The 20,933-nt window shown below is 40.3% G+C and overlaps 1 protein-coding gene across 1 annotated transcript; it reads left to right on the top strand.

The window, feature by feature from the left end:
* Positions 1-217: 217 nt before the first annotated feature.
* Positions 218-9,253, top strand: mdfic2 (MyoD family inhibitor domain containing 2). Its single transcript, XM_039612768.1, has 5 exons — positions 218-248; positions 2,863-3,118; positions 3,241-3,328; positions 5,875-6,096; positions 8,881-9,253. The coding sequence occupies exons 2-5, from the start codon at positions 2,981-2,983 to the stop codon at positions 9,135-9,137; spliced, it is 705 nt and encodes a 234-aa protein (XP_039468702.1). The 5' UTR covers positions 218-248; positions 2,863-2,980; the 3' UTR covers positions 9,138-9,253.
* Positions 9,254-20,933: the final 11,680 nt, after the last annotated feature.

Raw genomic sequence — 20,933 nt, forward strand, 5'->3', positions numbered from 1 at the left:
TTAGAAAAAAGAAAGATTTTCTAACAAAAACTGCATTTACACATTTTTCAATAACATTTCAATTCAGTTTTATTTATAAAGCACTAACTCACATCAACAGTCGCCTATTATAAAGGCGCTTTAATAGAGAAAACCCCAACAATCAAACTCTACGAGCAACCACCTGGCGACAGTGGGGAGGAAAACTCCCTTTTTAACAGAACCAGGCTCACGGAGGGGGGAAAGCCATCTGCCGTGACCGGTTGGGGGTGAGGATACACTGTGAAAAAGAGCCAAGGTTTAATAATGATAATGATTAAAAGTTGTGTATATAGATTAGGCTTAAAATGTATATTTTAAACATAATCTTAAAAGTAGAAAGGGTGTCTGTCTCCCAAAACTGGGAGCTGAAAGCTGAAGGCTCTGCCTCCCATCCTACTTTTTAACATCCTAGGAACCACAAGTAAACCTGCAGTCTGAGGGCAAAGTAATTTATTGGGGTGATGCAGTACTATAAGGTCTTGAAGATAAGATGGGGCCTGATTATTCAAAGCCTTGTATGTGAGAAGGATTTTTAAAATTTGGTTCTGGATTTAACAGAGAGCCAATCAAGAGAAGCCAATATGGGGAAATACGTGTTCTCTTTTTAGTCCCTGCAGAATTTTAAATCAGCTGAAGACTTTTGAGGGAGTTTCTAGAACAAACCAATAATAATGAATTACAATAGTAATTAATAAATGCATGGACTAGTTTTTCAGTATCACTCTGAGACAGGTTGTTTCTAGTTTTAGATTTCTCAAAGTGTTACTGGAGGCCAAGGTAAAGCCATTCAGAGTGTCTGGTTAGACACTGTGTTTCTAAGGTTTTTAGGGCTGAGTATAATAACCTCAGTTTGTTTATTACAGTTGCAACAATTCATTCCAGCTCTCAGAACCACTGTGACGTTAGCTGTTAGACTGTAATTAGACTCTAATGGCATACTGGCTCGTTCTTAAGCATTAATGTGATACATATTTTGTTTTGACTGGGTCATTTTTGTGGTTCATCTTCTTTAACCTAAATCAATCTGTTTGTTTTAAGTTGTGTTGATTTGTCCCAACTACCCACTGACTAAAAGGAAGTTAATAAGAAGGAATTGTTGGTTACCTGACTCATGTACCAGAGCTCATGTTCCTTACCACAGTGGCCTGGTTCAGGTCTGCCAACACCCCCTCTCTCCAATTTCCTGTCTACTCTACTCTGAATAAACACCTAAAATTCTCCCAAAGTATCAGCGCCTGTAATGAAGAGTTTGTTACCCTTTGAGGGTAGTTTTTTCCCAACTGTCTCCTTAAGAAAAGTCTTATTTATAGCATAATTTCCCTGTTTACCACTTAACAACTCAACCACTGGTAAACCACAAACAGCATATACACCAGTCAGCCACTGGTAAAGTGGTAATTTATGAGCTTGCGATGTTCTGTTATTACACTATGAGGCACCTACGGTAGCAAATGCTGTATGTGGATGTTACTTTCACATGTAAGTTACCTCTAAGTTACCTAACCAGTTACCTCTGCTACTATTGCGCCAAACCAAGCACCAAACTGGTAAAAACTCAGTGACATAACAAAGAATCCACCCTGTTGACTTCTGCCACACTCCCCTTATTCCAGTCCTTTCAGGCATCAGGGGGGTGTGGAGGAACAGGTCCAATCCCTGATCTCACCAAACATCCCACAGCACACATAGGATCCAAGGCCCAGAGCAGTTTGGTGGCACGAAAGGGAACTATAACCATGGCTTTAATGCCATGGCTTATCAGTATAAACACAGTAACAATGAATCTATGTCAAGAAGGGTGTGGATGAGTACTGGTTCTACTAACTTTAGCAACTGTAAATAATGGAGTAGACTTTAAGTGCAGCAAATGAGGTCAGAAAGCTGTCACTTGGACATAACAAATTTGTACCTGAACCTGATCGCACACTGTCACTTGGCTCAGCATTAGGGAAGGCTCTAACAGGGTGGGGTGTCAGCTACAGTAGCTTCTCTGCAGATGCAGGGCAGGGAGCTCATTTCACAGAGAGCACATTTCAATGGGAGTCAAATTAACCACGTAACCCCCCGGAACCTCTCTGACTGCATGATTGACGCTGACCAGCGAAACAAAACCTGCCGCGTCACCGAGAAACAACAAGCCCAAAGAGTGGAAGTATGGTGTTGTCACACTGTCACTGTACGCTTTTTGAAGAGCACGAGAGCACAATCTCGATTAGTCTTTTGTCTATCACATCGTATCATCATCACAGCACAAAGGAAACGAGAGGTGGAAGAAGAAAGAAGGCACTAGAAAACTCTTCAGGAGTTATATTTGCACTGAGTGCAGCATAGTGGGAGCTCGGTAGACAAATACTCTCACATCTTAATTTTTCAATTAGCATGACTCTTGTTCTCTAAACATATGCAAACACAGCGGGGCGTCTATTAAAATGCAACTCTAGTGTTGAGCCTAATTAGACTAAATTGGTTGGCTTGTATTCGGAGAAATTTGAATGCAGCTCCCTATCCATGCTTTACCACGTGTTTTGCCCCAACAACAAACAAAACAGAACTCGCTGCCTCATGCATATGTGCCCAGCTTCGAAGGAGGGACTGAGTTAGCCTGTCTTGCCATTCTGTTCTAATATAGCTGGGGTTTTTTCTCTCACATTATTACTATAACATTATAAAATCTCTTTATTGTGTGTCCTGATTGCTTAATAATGCATTTGAATGGGGAATTATAGTTTTAATGCGATATTTCCTTTGATTATGTGATCCTCTGCACTTGCATTTTGCTTCATTATCACTTTGTAGAGGGAAATAACTCAAACTAATAAAATGTTGCTGACTTTGTCCCAGTGATGTTTTGATAGGAGCAGATCTCCAGTGGGTTTTTTTGCCAACGTCACTGGAATATTGGAGAGCCTTACAGCACAGCAGGCAGCAGGCCAAATGGACGCTGTGCATTGCAAAAGGGATGATCTGTCTTGGGTGCGCTACGCTTTGCCGATGTAAACAGCTGCCTCCGCATCCTGGACAAGAAGACTATGTTGCAGCTGGCCGCGTGACGACCCAATCCCAAGAGCGGACCAGCGCACGAAGACGCCGAGTTGCGGTAACACTGTGTTAGACATTAAGCCACGTTAGCCTCAGTTGTGTGCAGCCACATATTTTTGGCTTGAGATAATCAGGTTTGTCATACTAAATGCATTTTTTATCTGTGATGCAATGGACCAGATGGCAGATGAAACAACGCTGAGAGCTGATGCAAAAGGCAAAGGGAGTGTAAACGGTGGTGAGGAGAGCTCCACATGGGTTAAAGGAGGTGAGTTGTAGATTAGGTTTGTAGAAAAACAGCTCAGTGTCACTTTGGACTTGTCATGTCTCTTATAAATCTCTGTTGTGATGATCTGAGATAGCCAGTGTCATCCTTACTGTTCCATCACTTTGCTTGCCTTGTGCAGTTATTTGACTTTAGTGACTGTGAAAAGCCCTACAGTTTGAGAACGATTTCCCCAACAAACCCCCTGTTTTCAAATCACCTACTGTTCTTTGTTAGTTGCTTGCTTACATGCATTCTTTATAGTCTGTAGACGATTTTTGTTGTATACTTCCAGTTTGCATTTAGATTTTAAACATGAAGTAAAATTATCTTCAGACCCACCGCTCGGAGCAACTGTGGTGTCTAATGAGTGAGCGCGGCTCAGTGAAACACTGGAACAAAACCTGAAAAATGCATAGTATGCCTCCAGGCCTTATTTCTCTATCAGTTAATGGTCATGGGCATAGACCAGCTGCACTTCTTACTTAATTCATTTGATAACCCGAGAGCATCGGGCTCATTCTCAGCTCAAACAAGTTTATTTTAACTTGTACTTCAAATAGCAATCCTTGCCTTCTTTACTTCTCATTCAATCACGGAGACATGACATGTAAAAACACAAACAATTCTAATGAGACATAAAAGAGTCTCGCACGCTGACAAAAGATGATAACACGAGACACCATGTTTAACTCTGTTATTTGATGGGAGCAGTTGTTTTTTAAACTAATAAAATCTTAAAAATGGACAATGCGGCCCTGAGCAATGTCCATTTTTATCTCTTCTTCGAGAATTTAGGGAAGACAAATACATTTTATTCGACTCTCAAAAATTAATAAATCATCGGGCATTAAATTTTAAGTAAAACACAGAAAGGAGTGGTAAATATTTCATTCGGAATAGGTGGTGAGAAAGTAAACAGTCTGCTGCCAGCACAGTAATTCATTATTATCTGTATTAATTAATGTATTAATTAACATTAACAGCCTCTTCATTCCAGAAACTCCACACTTTTCACAGGCTAGTTATGTTTTTATGTTTTCATTGTGTCAGCTGTCAGAATGGGATATGGCCAGCAGCTTTTCTTTTTTCGTTTCCAATTATGTTTATCACTTATTTACTCTCTTGCTGAGAGTTCAATGCCAGAGTTGATCCACAAAGATGCGTGGTAACTTTCTATTATTGAAATGTACTGAAATCATTTACAAATCTCATAATTACTGGATTTCCAAAAATACACAGCTTACACGACAACAGTAATGTCTTTACTTGTGCTTATCAGTACCCAGATTTTCTGTGACTGACAGAACTGATGGCATATATATATTCTCATTACAACACCTATTTCCAAATTATAACAACAGCAAACTTAAGAGCATAATGAAATCAAAAACAGAAGCCTACATGCGTATATACTAAGCATCTGACTGTTTTGGTTTAAGGTGACTGCTTTTAGAATTTTCTGCTCCTTGTTTGATGTTTAAAATGCTGCAAAATGCTGTGACATCTCTAACACTAGACCATATAAACTATATCTCTTACCTTAACTTCTTGATCCCCTTGAAAAAGTAGTAAAACTTGCCACTTACTTCTGCAGCATTACATTTTTATGGCTCCAGCTTCACTTCTGTTCACTCTTGGCTATCCTGTGACCATAACTATGAAACCAGAAGGCCCAGTGGAACATCTCCCCATTTTTTAATTCTCATTCTAGTCTGTATGCTAATTTTTAGCTAGCTCTGCACAGAAAAAGAAAGTGTGGAAATAGCCTGCTAGTTCTGAAGGCCAGTTCAAACTGATAGGCCAAAATCTCTACAGAAAGGAAAAATAAATGTGACAGTGAGAAGTTGTAGGTTTTACAAGGATTTAGGTGCTTTGTTTTGAAGTTTGTGTGTGTAGGAAAAGGATGGGGCAAAAGAGCTAACCCCGCTAAAGCTAACCTACGCTAAAAGCTTCCTGTGTCTCCATTCACGATTGGTGTATGTATGGGCTCAAAATGTATGGACATTAGGCAGCACGGTGGTTAGCATGAAGGCACTGAGTTCAATTCCACCATCAGGCCGGGGTCTTTCTGTGTGGAGTTTGCATGTGTTTGTGTGGGTTCTCTCCGAGTACTCCAGCTTCCTCCCACAGTCCAAAGACATGCATTTAGTGGGGTTAATTGGAAACTCTAAATTGCCCATAGGTGTAAATGTGAGTGCAAATGGTTGTCTGTGTCTGTGTGTTAGCCCTGCGACAGACTGACCTGTCCAGTGTGGACCCTGCCTCTCACCCTAACCACAGCCCTGAAAAGGATAAGCGGTTGAGAATGGATCGATGGATGGACATTAGAGTGATGCCCCTACTGTTCACCCTAACGTACTATCAGCAGCTTTACACAAGATTACCTGCAAACCACTGGAACCAGTTACCTCTGCTCTCTGCACTCTTGCACATATACTTGATTTTTGGGCATCTGCAGTCATACTTATTTCAAAGACTACAGTAGTTGTTGTTTGTTGATTCTTTACTGTAGGATTCATTTGTTTAACATTTCATCTGTTGGACAGAAAGAATCGAAAGTGAGGTTCAAGTCAGCAGCTGGAGACTTGATACCTCTACAGAAATGGAGCCTGGGGAGACAAGCAGAGACACCAAGGCTAAGCTGCCTAGAGAGCGTGACGGCTCCGCTGCCCCTCTTTTCTCTTTGAAAATGTACCTAAGGAGATCCTCCTCTGCAGAAACGTACAGCACAGACTCTCTTTCCTCCTCGCAGCAAAGCAACACAGGAGGTAAATGACACCAGTACTTCACTCTGCTGTTTGGGTTTGTCATCAGTGCCACTTCTTTTCTCGAGACATGATAAAAATTGTTTTGAAATTAACTTTTTATCCAAACACAGCTTTTCTGCTGTTGAAATAAACGATTAATATGCAGGATAATTATGAAAATGACAAATTGCAAGCTTTATGTCTTACTATGCTGTGAGAATGCTTAAATATAGTTAATACAATCAATTATGAAAATGTATGAATAATTTAGAAACTCAAACTGCAGCAAAAAAGAGAAAGATTAATGCAAAAAAAGGCCACAAGTATCACTACTTCAGATCCAGCTGCATAACTGATTACAACACAGACTGTTTATGTTCTGATGCAATTCTGTTAAACTAAAAAAAATTAAATAAAACGGTAATGTTGTAACGATAACCACTGTCTTAAATATGGTTTAAAATGTAAAGAAATAGAAGAATTTCTTTTTATTTATTGACAATGAGAAAAGATGCGGCTCTTGTCTTGTAGACTCTTATTACCTATCTAATTTCACAGACACACTAGAGTAAAAAGACAACAGCAACCTGCTTGTGACTAAGAAAAGTCAGTAGTTGCCCGATGAATTTTTTCACATCCCACAAGTGATTACAAGCAGTCGAGATGACCAACTGGTCGCCCAGAGGATGAACATTCAACACCTTCAACCTCTGGACGATCACTTTCAATCTCAGGGCAATTGCACGTCACCTGGCGAGAGGCAACTTGTCTCCATTCAATCGCAGTCTGACTCGGATGATTGCAATCACTTTCAGTCAGGCCGACAAAGACTGCGCACATCAAGAGATTGTGTGCAAGCTTCAGGTGTCAGAGAAAAATAATGGTTTGCGTGTAATGTTTGATGAAGCACTCCAAAGAAATACGCAAATGCTTAAAGAGAAGGAACAACAGGAGGCAGTACACCAACAGATGCAGCGCAAAACTCCAAGACCCAGAGAAAAAAATGGAAGCATTGCAAGAATTTATAAACACAGACGGATTGCCAACATGTTGCAAATAAGTGTGAATTAGCCAATGAGCACAGCTCATCTGCAACACATCTAAACTGTACTCAGGTTACATTCCTGTATAAAAGCCTGCCGAGCGCCTGTATCATTTTGTAATTAAACTGCCGTCCTGCTGCAACTACATCACTCTGTGTGGAGCAATTATGAACTTTAGCCTCAAATCTACAAGGTTCTGGCTGGACTCTGAAAGTAGTCCCATGAATTTCTGTTTAATTTTGTGATTTGTGATCTTTGCTGAGTTAGAAACCACAAAGTTATCACAGTTAATCACCATATTATTGATTATAGATACCAGCTTGACCCCATTCAGTTGCATGCTGACAGCAACTGACCACAGTTACAAACCCGTAGCACTACATACAGAGATATAACTTGGATCCATTTCTACTTCCTACTATATTAAAAGGATATACTGATGAAATACGTGTAGTTTGCTCATATGTTGCATCTTATCCATTCACGAGAGTTGTTCTCATTCAGGTTGACAGGAGGTTGTTTGTTGTAAAGCTGTATTGTATTGTATGGGTCCATATGCTTGACAGTGGCCGAAATATAGATGTAGACTAAAGAAGCTAATGTAGACGATTCACAGACATAATGAAACTAGCAGCAACAACAGTGGGCACCCAAGATTAGTGTCACCAGTTCAGTATGAGATTAAAAGTACGATGTCTTTTTCTGTTCCCGAGTTTTGACGTTCAATATTGTTTATGCAAAACAGTCTATATCAGCGATCCCCAACCCCCGGGCCATGGACTGGTACCGGTCCGTCAGTCGTTTGGTACCGGGCCGTGAGTCGTGACAATATTGTCGAACATAAACCGGTCTGTGGCGCAAAAAAGGTTGGGGACTGCTAGTCTATATATTGCCAAAGCAGAGTTGCTCTTTCACCTTTTTGATATAAAATATCTCTTCATCTATTTATCTTTTTAGATTTGTGTCATTAGTGTAACTAGTCTAATTTTGAACTATAACCAGATTTTGGTAATTGAGCTTAGTTCATCACTGAGTCCAAATTTGAAGAAATGACATTAAGGTGTTTTTAAGAATTAGTTCACAGGAATGAGACAGACCCACAACCTGTCTTCTCCAACATGTATTTGAACTCAGATCAGATTGAAACCTCTACATATTTAAATAAAAGCTTAGGAGAACAGTGAAGCCTTGCAGAGGGTATACCTTCTCTGAATTCTCTGCAGCGCAAGTCATAAGGTCGTTCCTGTGACACTCTTCAGTGAGTAACTGTCTGCTCATGGTCAGTGTCATTTGATGATCTCACACTTCATAGCACCCATGGGGGAACCATTTGGCAAAGCATGCTGGAAAGACACATAGCATTGTCTCACTGTAACCACAACGCACGTTGGAAGTGCTCCTGGCAAAGTATACAAGAGAGACTTCTGGTAATTGATTATGTCTCCAAACAGCTTTCCTGCTTGTCTCTCTGTGAGGGAGTGAGGCATGATTTCTTAAATTATGCATGTGTAAAGGAAGGAAAGGGGGCTTTTAAAATCTTATAAGATACAAGTGAAGCCCAGCTCTTATAGGAGAAGGGATGATTTATGTCCTGAGATATAATTTAAACGCTATCTATCACACATTATTTCAAAGAGGTCAGTGTAAAAGTGTGAAGGGGTTGCAGCCCTTTATAAAGACAAAAAAATGTATATTGATTTAAAAGAAAAAAAAAACACACTACTGAGTACATTATTTTCCTGATCATGTGTGTCTCCCTCAGTTGACTGTGCAGGAATTGTCTTGAACTGTCTCTTCTGTCGGTTCTACGATATGATCCACATGCTACCTGACTCCTGCGAGGGACTCGCCAATCACTGCTGCCCCAGCTACAAACACGTCATTACCACAGCGGAGTCTGCATCCAGCAGTGATGATGACTCATACATAGATTTGGACTGTGGTGTGTTTGGTTCCTGTCATGATGCAAGTGACTGCCTGGAGCTGGCTATGGAGGTTTCGGAAATTTGCTATCACTAGTAGGAAACTCGTAATATTCACCAATAAAAGCAGAAACTTACCGTTAAACATGTGACGGTTCAGTGTGACGTGGAGGATTTCTAAGGGCTAAAATACAAATAAATACCAGTGTGATATTACAGTGATAATAAACATATGCATTATTTATCTGTGTACGCTTGTGTTTATGTCTCCTAAATATATGACAAGACTTGTGTACAATAGAGACTGTCTGTTCCACTTCTTTAAATATTTAAGTATTAGATGAGCTCTAATATCCAGTCAGGTTCATATGTACTTGGGCAAAGATAGAATTTTTGACATTTTACCTCTGTACACCACACCAGTGGATTTTAAATAGAAAAAAGGCAGACTTTCACCTTTATTTCATTTGATTTAACAATAGTACTGCAATAACTCAGCAATTACATCCTTTTTCCTTCTTAGTGTCCTGTTTTCCAAGTCTGAGAAAAAAGGGACGGGAAACCTTTTGAAACTGACAAGCTAGCTTTAGCATTCATTTTGAAGGTATAGCATGCACGTAAAAGCTCTAATTTCAAATTTGCACTTTTTTTCTGAGAATAAAAAGACTAGGAATGCTTTTACTCGTACAGATGAATAAAACTTCAGTAGTCAGGTTAAAAGTAATCCATTTACTTTTCTCTGGGGCAGAACTAAAGATAAATATTGTGGATTACTGATGGGTTATAAGACATGACACAAGATGTTTTACTGTCTTTAGGACTCATGAGGAAACAACAGATTCTATGTTATGGCAAATAAGCCTGTGTATTAGTTGAGTAAATATTTTTTTCCTGTGCAAAATGTAGGTATGATGAAGCATTAAGTGTTCCTTCCAGTGGAAGGAACATTTATTATTTCTGAACTCTTCTTGTCAGTTGTTATAAAACCTTACATTATAGCAGTAAAAATCACCACCTACTCTAGATACCGTGTGAGTGAATGCCTTAACAGTATGAGTAATTTAGCGCTCTGCATTTCAGTTTTACTGTATATTCACTATGCAGCAAGACAGCAGTGGCATCACAAACAATTCAATGGCCTTGAGGCCAGCAAATTCCACTGCAGCTCTGTTGATACACACTCTGACACACCAACAAGCACTCCAACTTCAACACGATAGTCTTTCTGAAGTATGGAAAAAAAAATCTTGAAGCCTGTCCCCTGTTGAGCGTGCCTATTTCAGTTCAAGTGCCACTGGAAACACAGGAGCTGTTAGATATGGCATTTGTAGAACACTTGTCCTTGTCACTCCCCTCAACCTCTGTTCTCAAAGACAGTTCTCTCAAGTGGTAGATTACTGTTTGGATCACTTCAGTCTGAAATATGTCCTTGTCACATTATGGGAAATGGACACAGGAGCAAAGCTGCTATGCCAGTGAGAACGGTATACAAGACAACATTGTTCTTAAGCATCATCTAAGCATCATCATCTATCCCGAAGAGGTCAGCGTGAGTGCACGGAGACAACACAGTGTTACTGGATTATGTTCAATTACTGCACCAAACATTTGTTTTCTCTCATTACATATAAAGACAGAGTAATCTCGCTCTGCTAACAAGGAGACCATTGTAGAGCACTCCTGTTTTGCTGCTGCACACCATGGTAATGGTACTATATTGGTACAGTGCAGAGAGTGACTCTTTGAAACAGCTTTCATTGTCATGTTTGCAGTTGTTGCACCCTGATCACTGTACAGAACGTGTCCCAGCAGTAAACTTCAGACAGTGTTTATGAGTCTAAACATCATAGCTGAAGGAGAGAGTCATGTACCAGGTAATGTGTTAGTCAGCTAACCATACAGTATTAATGCTGCTTGGTTACGGCTTTATGGCAAATTTTCTTTGTATCAATTTCAATGGAATAATTTTTTTGTTCCCAAAGTAATTTTTTGTACATCTTACGTTAATGAAAACATGTTTGAACTTAATAAAGTTGTTGATGTAAATGCTCAAAATAACCATGAATTGTAAACTGTAAAGTTAATTGTACAGTTGCAGCCCTTTCTCACTCCCGAGGCGTAATATACTGACGGTTTGTCAAGTCCCGAGGCGTTCCTTATGCTACGTGCCGGGTTATGGATGAAATCCAGTAGAATAACGCTCCCGCGGTAATACACGTTCTAGCCATGTATTCCAGCCCTAACCACAACCTTATCCCTAACCTTAACCAGCACTTTAACAACGTTAAATAGTGTTTTCCAAAGCAATTTAAGTAAAACAAACCTACATGTGTAGATTCATTCCAAACGGTTCTCATGTTTCCTCATTTTTCCGATCTCGTAATATAGGGACGTGTTGGGTGCCCGGAAGCGTAATATACCGACGATTTGTCACCTAGCATAAAATGTTACGCTTTGGGAGTGAGAACGTGTTGACAGTTGCTTGAGATGCTGCAGGTAACCAACCAAATGCATGTGGTACTTTCTGACATTGAAGAGCTTTCTAGTTACGAGCATTAAAAAAAGCAACACTGTTTGAGGATCTTGGTTAAAAGCTCTATTGTTCCTTACTCATCATCTTCTTAATTTTTAAGTTATTATACGCCTCAAAATTTGAATTTATTTTAGTCTTGTATTTGCTTTTTCTTTCTTTCGAAACTCATAAACTTAACTTTGAGATGAACACTTACATAGTTAACTTTAGCTTAGTTTGGATTAATAATCACACAAGAATCGCCTGATGAGCTCTACTTAAACATTACAAACAGCAGTTTAGCAATGATGACTGAATGATACGGGTGTGAACAGTGTTTACATCGCTGTTATCTCACACGATGCTGGGCATTACGAGCACTATTTTGAGTATTTTCTGGCAACCTGACAGATTTCAAAAGAGCTTTCTCTGTAACTGCATCTGCAAAAGAAAAAAAAGACAAAATAACCTCAATGTGACATTTGGTAAAGCCTGAATACCAAAAGCATGAGCTAAACAGATAAGGTCACACAAAACCCACAGAGGACACATAACATGGCGACAAAATTCAATAAACTCCTGTCTAAAGAGAACTTACACGTTCACTCACATTAAAAGCAATGCAGACAAGGACACAAAGACTTGAATCCTCTGATCCTTGAACAATAGCGTATTCCAGCACTGATTTCTCCATTCTACAATCTGTGTTATTAATGCTTACCATGCTACTACTACTACCATGGAAATTATACCGGTTGATTTCATTTCAGATAAAAGTTCAAGTTTTCATGACTCACAGCTTAATAAGAGACAGCAGCACAGGGAGATACTTTTAAAGCCAAAATATAAAATGTTGCAGTGCATTTATCAGCAACTCTTCTGCATGAATTAAAGCTGTACCCATAACATTGCTAACGATCTGTTAGGTTCAGTATTGGTCAATAAGATTAAAGTAGCATAGGAACACTACTCTTCACAGAAGCCAAGACTTGATTGACTGGTAATATTAAAACCAGGTCAGAGCAACTACACAGATAATAACACAAATCCTCCAGATTTCTTTTTTTTTAAATATAATACTTTAATTGTTTTGCTGAAAGTTCTTCTTCAGTCACAGAGTACAAACAAGGATTAGTCTGCATTCATCCGCAAATCATCTGCACCTCCGAGAGGCTGTTTTATGTTAGCAAAACCAGACTGAAGCACTTTGAAAATGTTCCAGAATTGTTTTATTTCATTTTTTATTTTTTGGAATTGAATGCTAAGACACGACAAAAAGGAGCCTTTTTTTTTAAAGAAGAGGGAATTAAATGTTGCTCCTTTATTTACATGATACTGCTTACATTTATATTCATGTGCCACAAATCTAAAAAAATGTACTTTTCATCACCCGTTTCATGCGCTCTCCTTGTAAGGTTTTGTTTAAAGCTCAAATGTGTTGTATTTTTAGATAGAATAAGTCCTCTGATGAGAATTAGGCTCTAAACCATGTGACTATGTTTGACCTCCTAAAAGCTGCGCAGGGCTTCAGACGGCACCACGCAGACAAATAAAAGTAGATACTGCACATGCTGTGCAAAATTGCATGTTGCGGGTTACATCTACAGGGAGCACTGCTTGTGACCAATTTTCTCATTACCTGGTGCAGCACAATTACAGAGCTGAGTGCTCTAGCTCATACTGCTCCATAAAACCTATTGGAGGTCCTTTGTGGCTTTTCGAACATAAAGCGCGTCTGCATAAACAGATGCCAGCTTTAAAGCGAAAACATCTGCACATCTTAAACTCACTGGATCTCTTTCAAATTACCTGATGGCTCTGGGAGTTGAGCGGGCTTTAGGAACTCTAATGTTTTTTAATAACATCCAAATGGCCTGTCCTTTACTGGCCAGGTTCAAATGCCGTCCCATCCCGGCCGAGCGGATGTGGACAAGGTCAGGTGGTTTTCACTGCTGCGCAACACATGCGTGCACCTTAATGGTCACTCAGAGGATACTGTTAACCCATTAGCTTGCATAGTGCTCCTCTAGTTCCTGGCTTAAATCAAAACAGCTGGGAAGAGGGTCAAAAAGAAACAGAAATGCTGAAATGATTAAATGTGAAATGGGTTGTTGCTAACAAAACACTTCAAACGCCGCGTGCCGCTCTGCTGTTGTGTTTAGTGACACAAGACTCGCATTAGCAAAGTGATCTAATCGCGTGCTGCTTCGCCATGTTTACATGCATCTCTGCTCACTAATCGGATATGAGGTTTCTTCGCAGAGTTCGGGCCCTGATCGCTTCATTAGTGTGAAGCTGCTCTTCCTCCTGAGCACACAGCACTAATACCATCTCCCTTCAGACACAGCGCTGCAGCCCAGAGTGGCCTCCTGAGAAAGCAGCACCATTAAATATTAATGCCATGTGTTTAGAGGGTTTTTATTTCAAACAGCGGGTTTGTCAGCATCTTATGTGGCGTTCTTCAAGATTAAGTCCATGTGGAAAATGGGGGTCCCGACGCTTTCTGCAGCATTGTGCCTTCAGAATAATTTAGATCTGTTTTTCTAATGGTCTTTCTGTGTTAATATCGCCAACATTTTCCATGATTTTCTTAAGCAAATGGAGCATTTTTAAGTGGGCGAGAGTACTGCCTTCTGTACCTTACAGTGTGCTGTGTAGCTGTCATGAGGTGAAGAATGTTTGGGTTCATTTAAGTTGACATCACTGCAAAAATGTGTTTTTTATAAGCCTCTTTTTCAGTTCCACCCATGATGCAGAAAAATACCATAATGCCCAAGAAAATAACTTTTGAGCGTGTATGAATTACGACGCTGGACGACAATCTCGAAACATAATCAAGTTCATACATTTCCTTTCTTTGTTGGACTGCTCTGATAAAATAGTGTGAGCTCGTCTAAACGTAATAAAAATCAATCAAAGAATTTGTCATCTGTCCTCATTTGTTCTATTGTCCTAGTTTACATGCCAATTTCACAATTACCCCCTTGAATGAACCTGACCTCGCTAGCATATAGGGAAGTGGCGTATGCGAGCATCCTCCTCAATTAGGTCAGGGGCGTTAATAGTACAGCAGAAAACGAACACTCCCCACAACATCCTCCAGGAATTGCGCCTGACACTACTGACTGCCTTGAATCTATATTTGGGCCAAGCGTGTGGATGTGTGTCACCCAAGACTACCCGCCTAATCTCCGCCACAGAAAGTAAAGTGAGTTGTGGGCCCATGGGCGGAGATCGTCAAGACACAAAGGGATCTCCCAGCAGGCACAGCAAAAACCAGGCCCTGGGCAGGCTTTTATGATACCTTTCAATCAGTGGATGATTCCCAGCTGAAATGACAGGTGATTTGACTCAGCCTGCAATTAATGACCTCATTTTAACAATTAAGAGCAGGGGAGGAAGAGGAAAGCCCCGGAAAAAGACAGCGAGCTGAGCCGGGGGGCGAGTTTTGATGCCTTGATAGTACAAGACGGTAACGTCTCCGCGTGTCAAACGTGACTGGAGCTTGTTGTCGCGGCTCAGGTGACCTCCTCCTCTTTCAAGCAGGTGGCGTCCTGCAGGGAGAGCACACAGTGATGAGGAGCGGGCATGGGGAGCGGGGAGGGGGAGGCTGTGGCAAGGATAGGGCGAAGAGGTGACTGGAGGGTGGCAAGGGAATGATGGAGTGCATCAAGCTGTGTGCCCACCCCCCCAACCCTCGCCTCCACCTTCTCTTACCCCCACCCCCCACAGCATAGAGGAAATTAAAGAGCTGTGTAGCAGGAGGAGAAGAGGAGAGGAGGGTGGTGATTTAGAGCGTGGCACAGGGGGATGGGGACCCGGCGCATTGGAGTTAATTACTGAATAATGAGGAACAATTTATTGTGTTCTTGTTAGAGACATCAAAATGCTGCTGGATACTGCCTATAGAGAGGAGCATGCCTCTCTCACTCCTTGTGCATCGGTTAAAATGTGGCGTTTAACTCAAAGTCATTAAAAAGCCCCCACCTTGCTTTGCCTTGCCTTATAAAGTGGCGGTGTTGCAGGTCTCCTGGGCAAATGAGAGGTCTTAACACATTGCCCTAAAATACTTCCACTTTCCTCCAGGCCTTCTGAGTGTACACTAAAACCTAATGACATTACCTGAGATGGGCTTCTTCTTGTTTTCATGGCATGCTAGTTCTTTCTGCTCACATGCAAATAGGATTTAACAGTCCAAATAACCACAAATCGTCCTGGTTTTTAGACACAGCTACAGATAAGTTAGCTTCCTGACAAGCGTCGCTATCAGCTCCTAAGCTAGCTAATTAAGACACTGCTATAAAATCTCCATAAGTAAAAAGAAAAACGGCCTCCTGTTGATCTTCTAAATGTTTGAAGAGGACTCATTAACACGGCCACCTTTTGCATTTCTAACATTACTACAGAAAGACTGCTAGAAGAAGGAATACCATCCCTAATCTCACACTCTCTCCGGTAGCAGGGGCTGAGGTTAGCGTAAATTTTGACATATTAGATCTTCCCTTCCTTTATTAAACCTGTAACTCCACAATCTAATTTGTTTTATAAATTATATGCCACTTCTAATCCTAGAATATAATGTTTGCTTATTGTTTTAGTAGTTAACTGGACTTGCCAACAATTGCAGCTTGCGTTAGTGTTGTTTCCTTACATCTGTTTTTTTTTTTTTTTTTTTTTTAAGATTCTGGACGAGAATACAATTAAGACCAACTTCCAAATCCAGTCTCCATGATAGATGCCACCTTAACTGTCATCCACACTAAGTCTCATTCAGATCTCTACTGATATTTGTAATGTATAATTTGAAATTGTAGATCAGGAACAATGGTGTATCTGAATCACATGGTAGCTCACAGCCTAGCTAAATGCTATATCATACCCTGCTTTATGTCAACAAGTCAGCATGTCATACAAAATTTTTGCAGACGTTTTGAGTTTTTATTCCAATTTTTACATGAATATTCTCATTCAGGAAACCATTTGCACCCTCAATTCAACAACGCAGGAATGCACAGTAACTATATATATTGATTTGGTTGTAGTTTAATGTAGGTTGTAATTTTATTTGTGTTCACGAAGCATATTATTAGCCAATATACTATATTGTTATTAAACTATATACCGGGCAAAAATGGCATCCATTGGAGGTACAGGGAGAAAACCACTGCTGACCAAAAACAACACAAAGGCTCGTCTCACATCTGCCAAAAACCATCTTGATAATCCCTAAGACTTTTGGAAATATATTTTGTGGACTGATCAGACAAAAATTTGAACCTTTTGGAAGGTTTGAATCCCGTTAAAACTAACACAGGATTTAAAACAACAACAACAGTTAAACGGTCTATGGTTGCTTTGGTGCTTCAGGACCTGGACAACTTGCCTTGATTTAGAGAACCATGAATTCTGCTCTCTACCAGAAAATTGTAAAAGAGATTTTGTGGTCTTGGGTTTGTGCCCTGAAGCGCAAGCACACCTGGATTACGCAGAAGAACAAGGATATGAACCACACCAGCAAGTCCACCTTTGAATGACGTGAGTGAGTTATGGCTATTTACATTCAAAAACCAACCAACGTTGCTCAATTAAAACGATTTTGCAAAGAAGGAATGTGAAAGACTGCTTGTCAATTATCGCAAACCTTTAATTGTAGTTCTTGCTTCCAAAGGTGGCACAACCAGTAATTAGGTATAGGGAGGAAAATACTAGCACAGTAGCCTACACAAAGAACATGATAAACGTTAACGCAAAAGGTAGCAGCTAGTCTGAATATAAAAGACTTAAACAGCCATTCCAGTAGCTTGTTCATACTAGCTTTATGTGTTGACGAAGTTACTTTCTTTTTTGGAGCAGTGTTTGGCAAACCACCAGTTTTTCCCTTTGTCGTAGTCCTAGTGTTAAAACTCATCTATGTGCAAAGTCATTCATATCATACAGGCTTACAGATTACTCATGCAAGAGACTTGTAAATAGCTTTCATGTTGCAGAAGTTTCATGCCAATATTCTTTCATTATCGCTGTAAACAAGACACTTCACACCTCGATGATGCTTACTGCGTTCCTCGTAAAAACTGGCTGCGTATAACTTAATTTATCAGGTAAGAAAGTGAAAAAAGGAACGCTGAATGCAACTTGACTTTATTCTCCACCAGAGAAAGACCAAGGCTCTCCTTTCTTAACAGCAACGTGTCAGACCTGCTATCGGTCCTTAGCAGAGTGTGAAGTATCCCAACTCTTTGATGTGTTAAATATGAAATCTGACCATAGAACAAAGCAGCTGTCAGCAACCAGCACGTGTCAAGAGCAATCCACGCCAATTATTATTGAATTTCTGTCATGCATGCGTCTGCCGTGCAGACACTGAGGTGTGTTACTGTATCGCAGTGCTAACAAAGACTTCAGACAGTCTTCAAAAATAAACATCACAGGCTTCAGTTGTCTATATCAAAAGGTTGCTGATGATCGTCTGCAAATACAAGCCAAGGCTTACCTTTTGTCCAGGCTTCATCGAGAAAGGGTTAAATAATTTGCTGCAAAACAGTCAGAAGCGTTGCACACACTGTACTGTGACCTCAAGAATATGGCTTTAACTTTGTCAAAGGGTCCCATATTAACAGCAACACAATCACTGGATCACAAATCACACAATGTAAGTTATGAGAGCTACATGCTGTGTCTCTGGTGACATTGAGGGAGAACGTGAGAAGGTGCTTGCTGAGTGTGTAGCCATGCTGTGTTGCCCAAATAGATACGTTCCATCTGAGAGTGATGCAGCCTTCGGAATGATCCCGCTAGACAGATGAGTGCTACTTGAATGTTAATGAGGGCTCCTTTAGACACGCATAAATTAAATGATTAGATGTCTGCAATCATGCAAGGTCCTTAGGTGTCCCCTATTTATGGCATTTGAAATGTAGCTGCCTTTATTTACGACATGTCTCCCCTGCACAGGCTTCGCCACCTGAGCAGCCTAACGCTTTCAAAAGACGGGTTTTTTTTTAATGACCTGTAAATGAATCACTCTGGCAGAATCGTAAGAGAAGCGGAGCCCTGCCTCTTTTTCAAAACAAAAAGGGAAAGTGTGCTGTCCTCTGAAAGAAAAAAAAAGAAAAAGCTTGCAGATGTTTTGAATAAAAGCCGCGCTCCAGACAGGGAAAGATGCAGTAAAGCATTTGTTTCCTATACGCCGCTAACAGAAAGATACACTGTCGAGCCTCAGAGAGGGGCCTCAGAGGACCGGCACAGTCTCTGAACGCGGTCGCCTAACAATGAATCTTCCTCCTCTCCAGTTCACACGCTCTTCATTGTCGTTTTCTAGATGCAACAACAGCTATTTTCATCTTCATGATTGCATTAATTACAGCATAACTCACGTCTCTTGGCTCCAGTACTGTTTTCCCCGTAGAAAACAGCGTGTCAATGCTTCAACAAAGGAAGGGAACAGTACATATACTCAGCTGGCACTTCATTAATCAACATAAGAAATCAGCATGGCTTGTCACTTATCTAGCTGAGTCTGCTACTGAAGTTGTATTATATTCTCTTTAAATGATTCATTCGAGTTGGGAAGATTTTAATGAGATTTAGACTGCATTCATATTACCGTAATACAGCCACATACAGTACATGCAAACACCTCAATATGTAGACATAAAGCCTTGCGACGGACAGGCGGTGAGCGGCTGCTTCACTGTTGAATCATCTTAAAGACTTCTCACTGTCCCAGGAAGACTCTGGGGTGCACAAGGAGCAATAATAAGAAGCACCTAAGTTACAGCCATCTGCTCTCAAGCCAAAGCCGGGGTTTTTTTTGTGTGTGTGTTTTTGTGGCAGCAGAGAGAAGGGGATAGAGAAATTTCTTTTAAGATTCTTGCTTTTTTTCCCCTCTATTTATTAGGATAATGAATTTCCGACTGCAGTGCCAGTTCCACTGAGCCTGCTTCTCGGCCTAATTCTCTGTAACATTTCCTCATTGCCGCTGGGGAACATTATATGAAGGCAGGGCTTACAATACCATCAATATGCCCAAGACGACAATCGGACGTCTCATAGATATTAATGGAAGTGCAAATTAAATCAAAGTTGGAGTGCAGCTATCGGGGCTATGATCAATGCCTTTTGCACAGTCAGATTTAATATGGGGTTTGTAATTTGAGTATCCAAACAAAATGTGCATCTTAATGGGAAAGATGAAAGTAATCCCACATGGGGAGGAAATAATACATTAGCTGCATTGTAATTAGAGAACTCAGAGTGCAATGTTTCCCCAGTATTAATGTTGAATAAAAGCCTGATATATTTACGATGTGGAGACAGGATGTGGACGTTTTGAATTGTTTTTAGACACCTCGAGTCGTCTTAGGAAGCACCTTTTAAAAAAAATAAGACTATAACGATGTTGGGTAAATGCATGGGTAGGAAACAAATACAAATGATGAAATAAACTGTCAAATGTTAGAGCAAAAAAAAGCAGAGTTGTTTTTGTTAAAGCAGTGGGAGCACATCTGTGTTACCGCAGTCATAATGAAAGAAAAACACCTCAGGTATGTTTTGATTTAATTATGAAATATTTGATCTGAATATGAAAAATCCCATGTTTTTTAAGCCAAGCCGCTACAACCGAACACATCAGAAGTATGTGAAACATGATTTTGGTAAAAGGTTCTTAATAAATAGTGATTGAGCAAGTCTCCCCGCAAGCATTCAAATGAAATACGATATAATAATGCCTCACTTTTATTTATTGGCAATCCTTCTGAGTACACACACAGCAGCCAGTTAAAGTGACCCCATGTGAAGTCGGCAGGTAGCATGCAGAGAGCAAACAGCAAAACAGCTTTTCAATGAATAACACATGAGCCAACAAACGTTGCTAGACAATGATCCAGTGCGTTCAGCGAGTCAAGTGCAACACACACAATCACAAGAGAACACAAGGAGCTAATCAAACTTGATGCAACCCTTCGTGATCAAAATGAAACAGCAGCTACTAGTAGGCGCCCATGCTTTTGTAAAAGAAAGTTAACTTAATTAAAAAGATATGAGCTTTGTAATAATCTGGGTTTTTTTTCTTCGTCGTAATTTTTGTTTTGAATAGAAACACTGACAGTTTGAGGAAAGTGCTTTCGCTTTTTGGCTGACACTTACACGAGAAGGTCAAAAGCACTACCATGCCTGTATGCTAAATAGCATGCTAGCGCTAGTACGCCACAGACTATATAAAAGATAAGACATAGTTTTCAGGTCTAAAAAGTGAAGCCAATGTGGAATTGCTTTAACCCTGCATTCTTTCTCTCTCTCCTTCTGTGGTTGCAAATAAAAGTCCAGTTGAATCAAACTCGAACCTGGCTCACTTGCTTTATGATCTTAGCAAAAATGTAA

This window comes from Oreochromis aureus, linkage group 5, assembly GCF_013358895.1.
Source record: "Oreochromis aureus strain Israel breed Guangdong linkage group 5, ZZ_aureus, whole genome shotgun sequence".
Taxonomy (NCBI): Eukaryota; Metazoa; Chordata; class Actinopteri; order Cichliformes; family Cichlidae; genus Oreochromis; species Oreochromis aureus.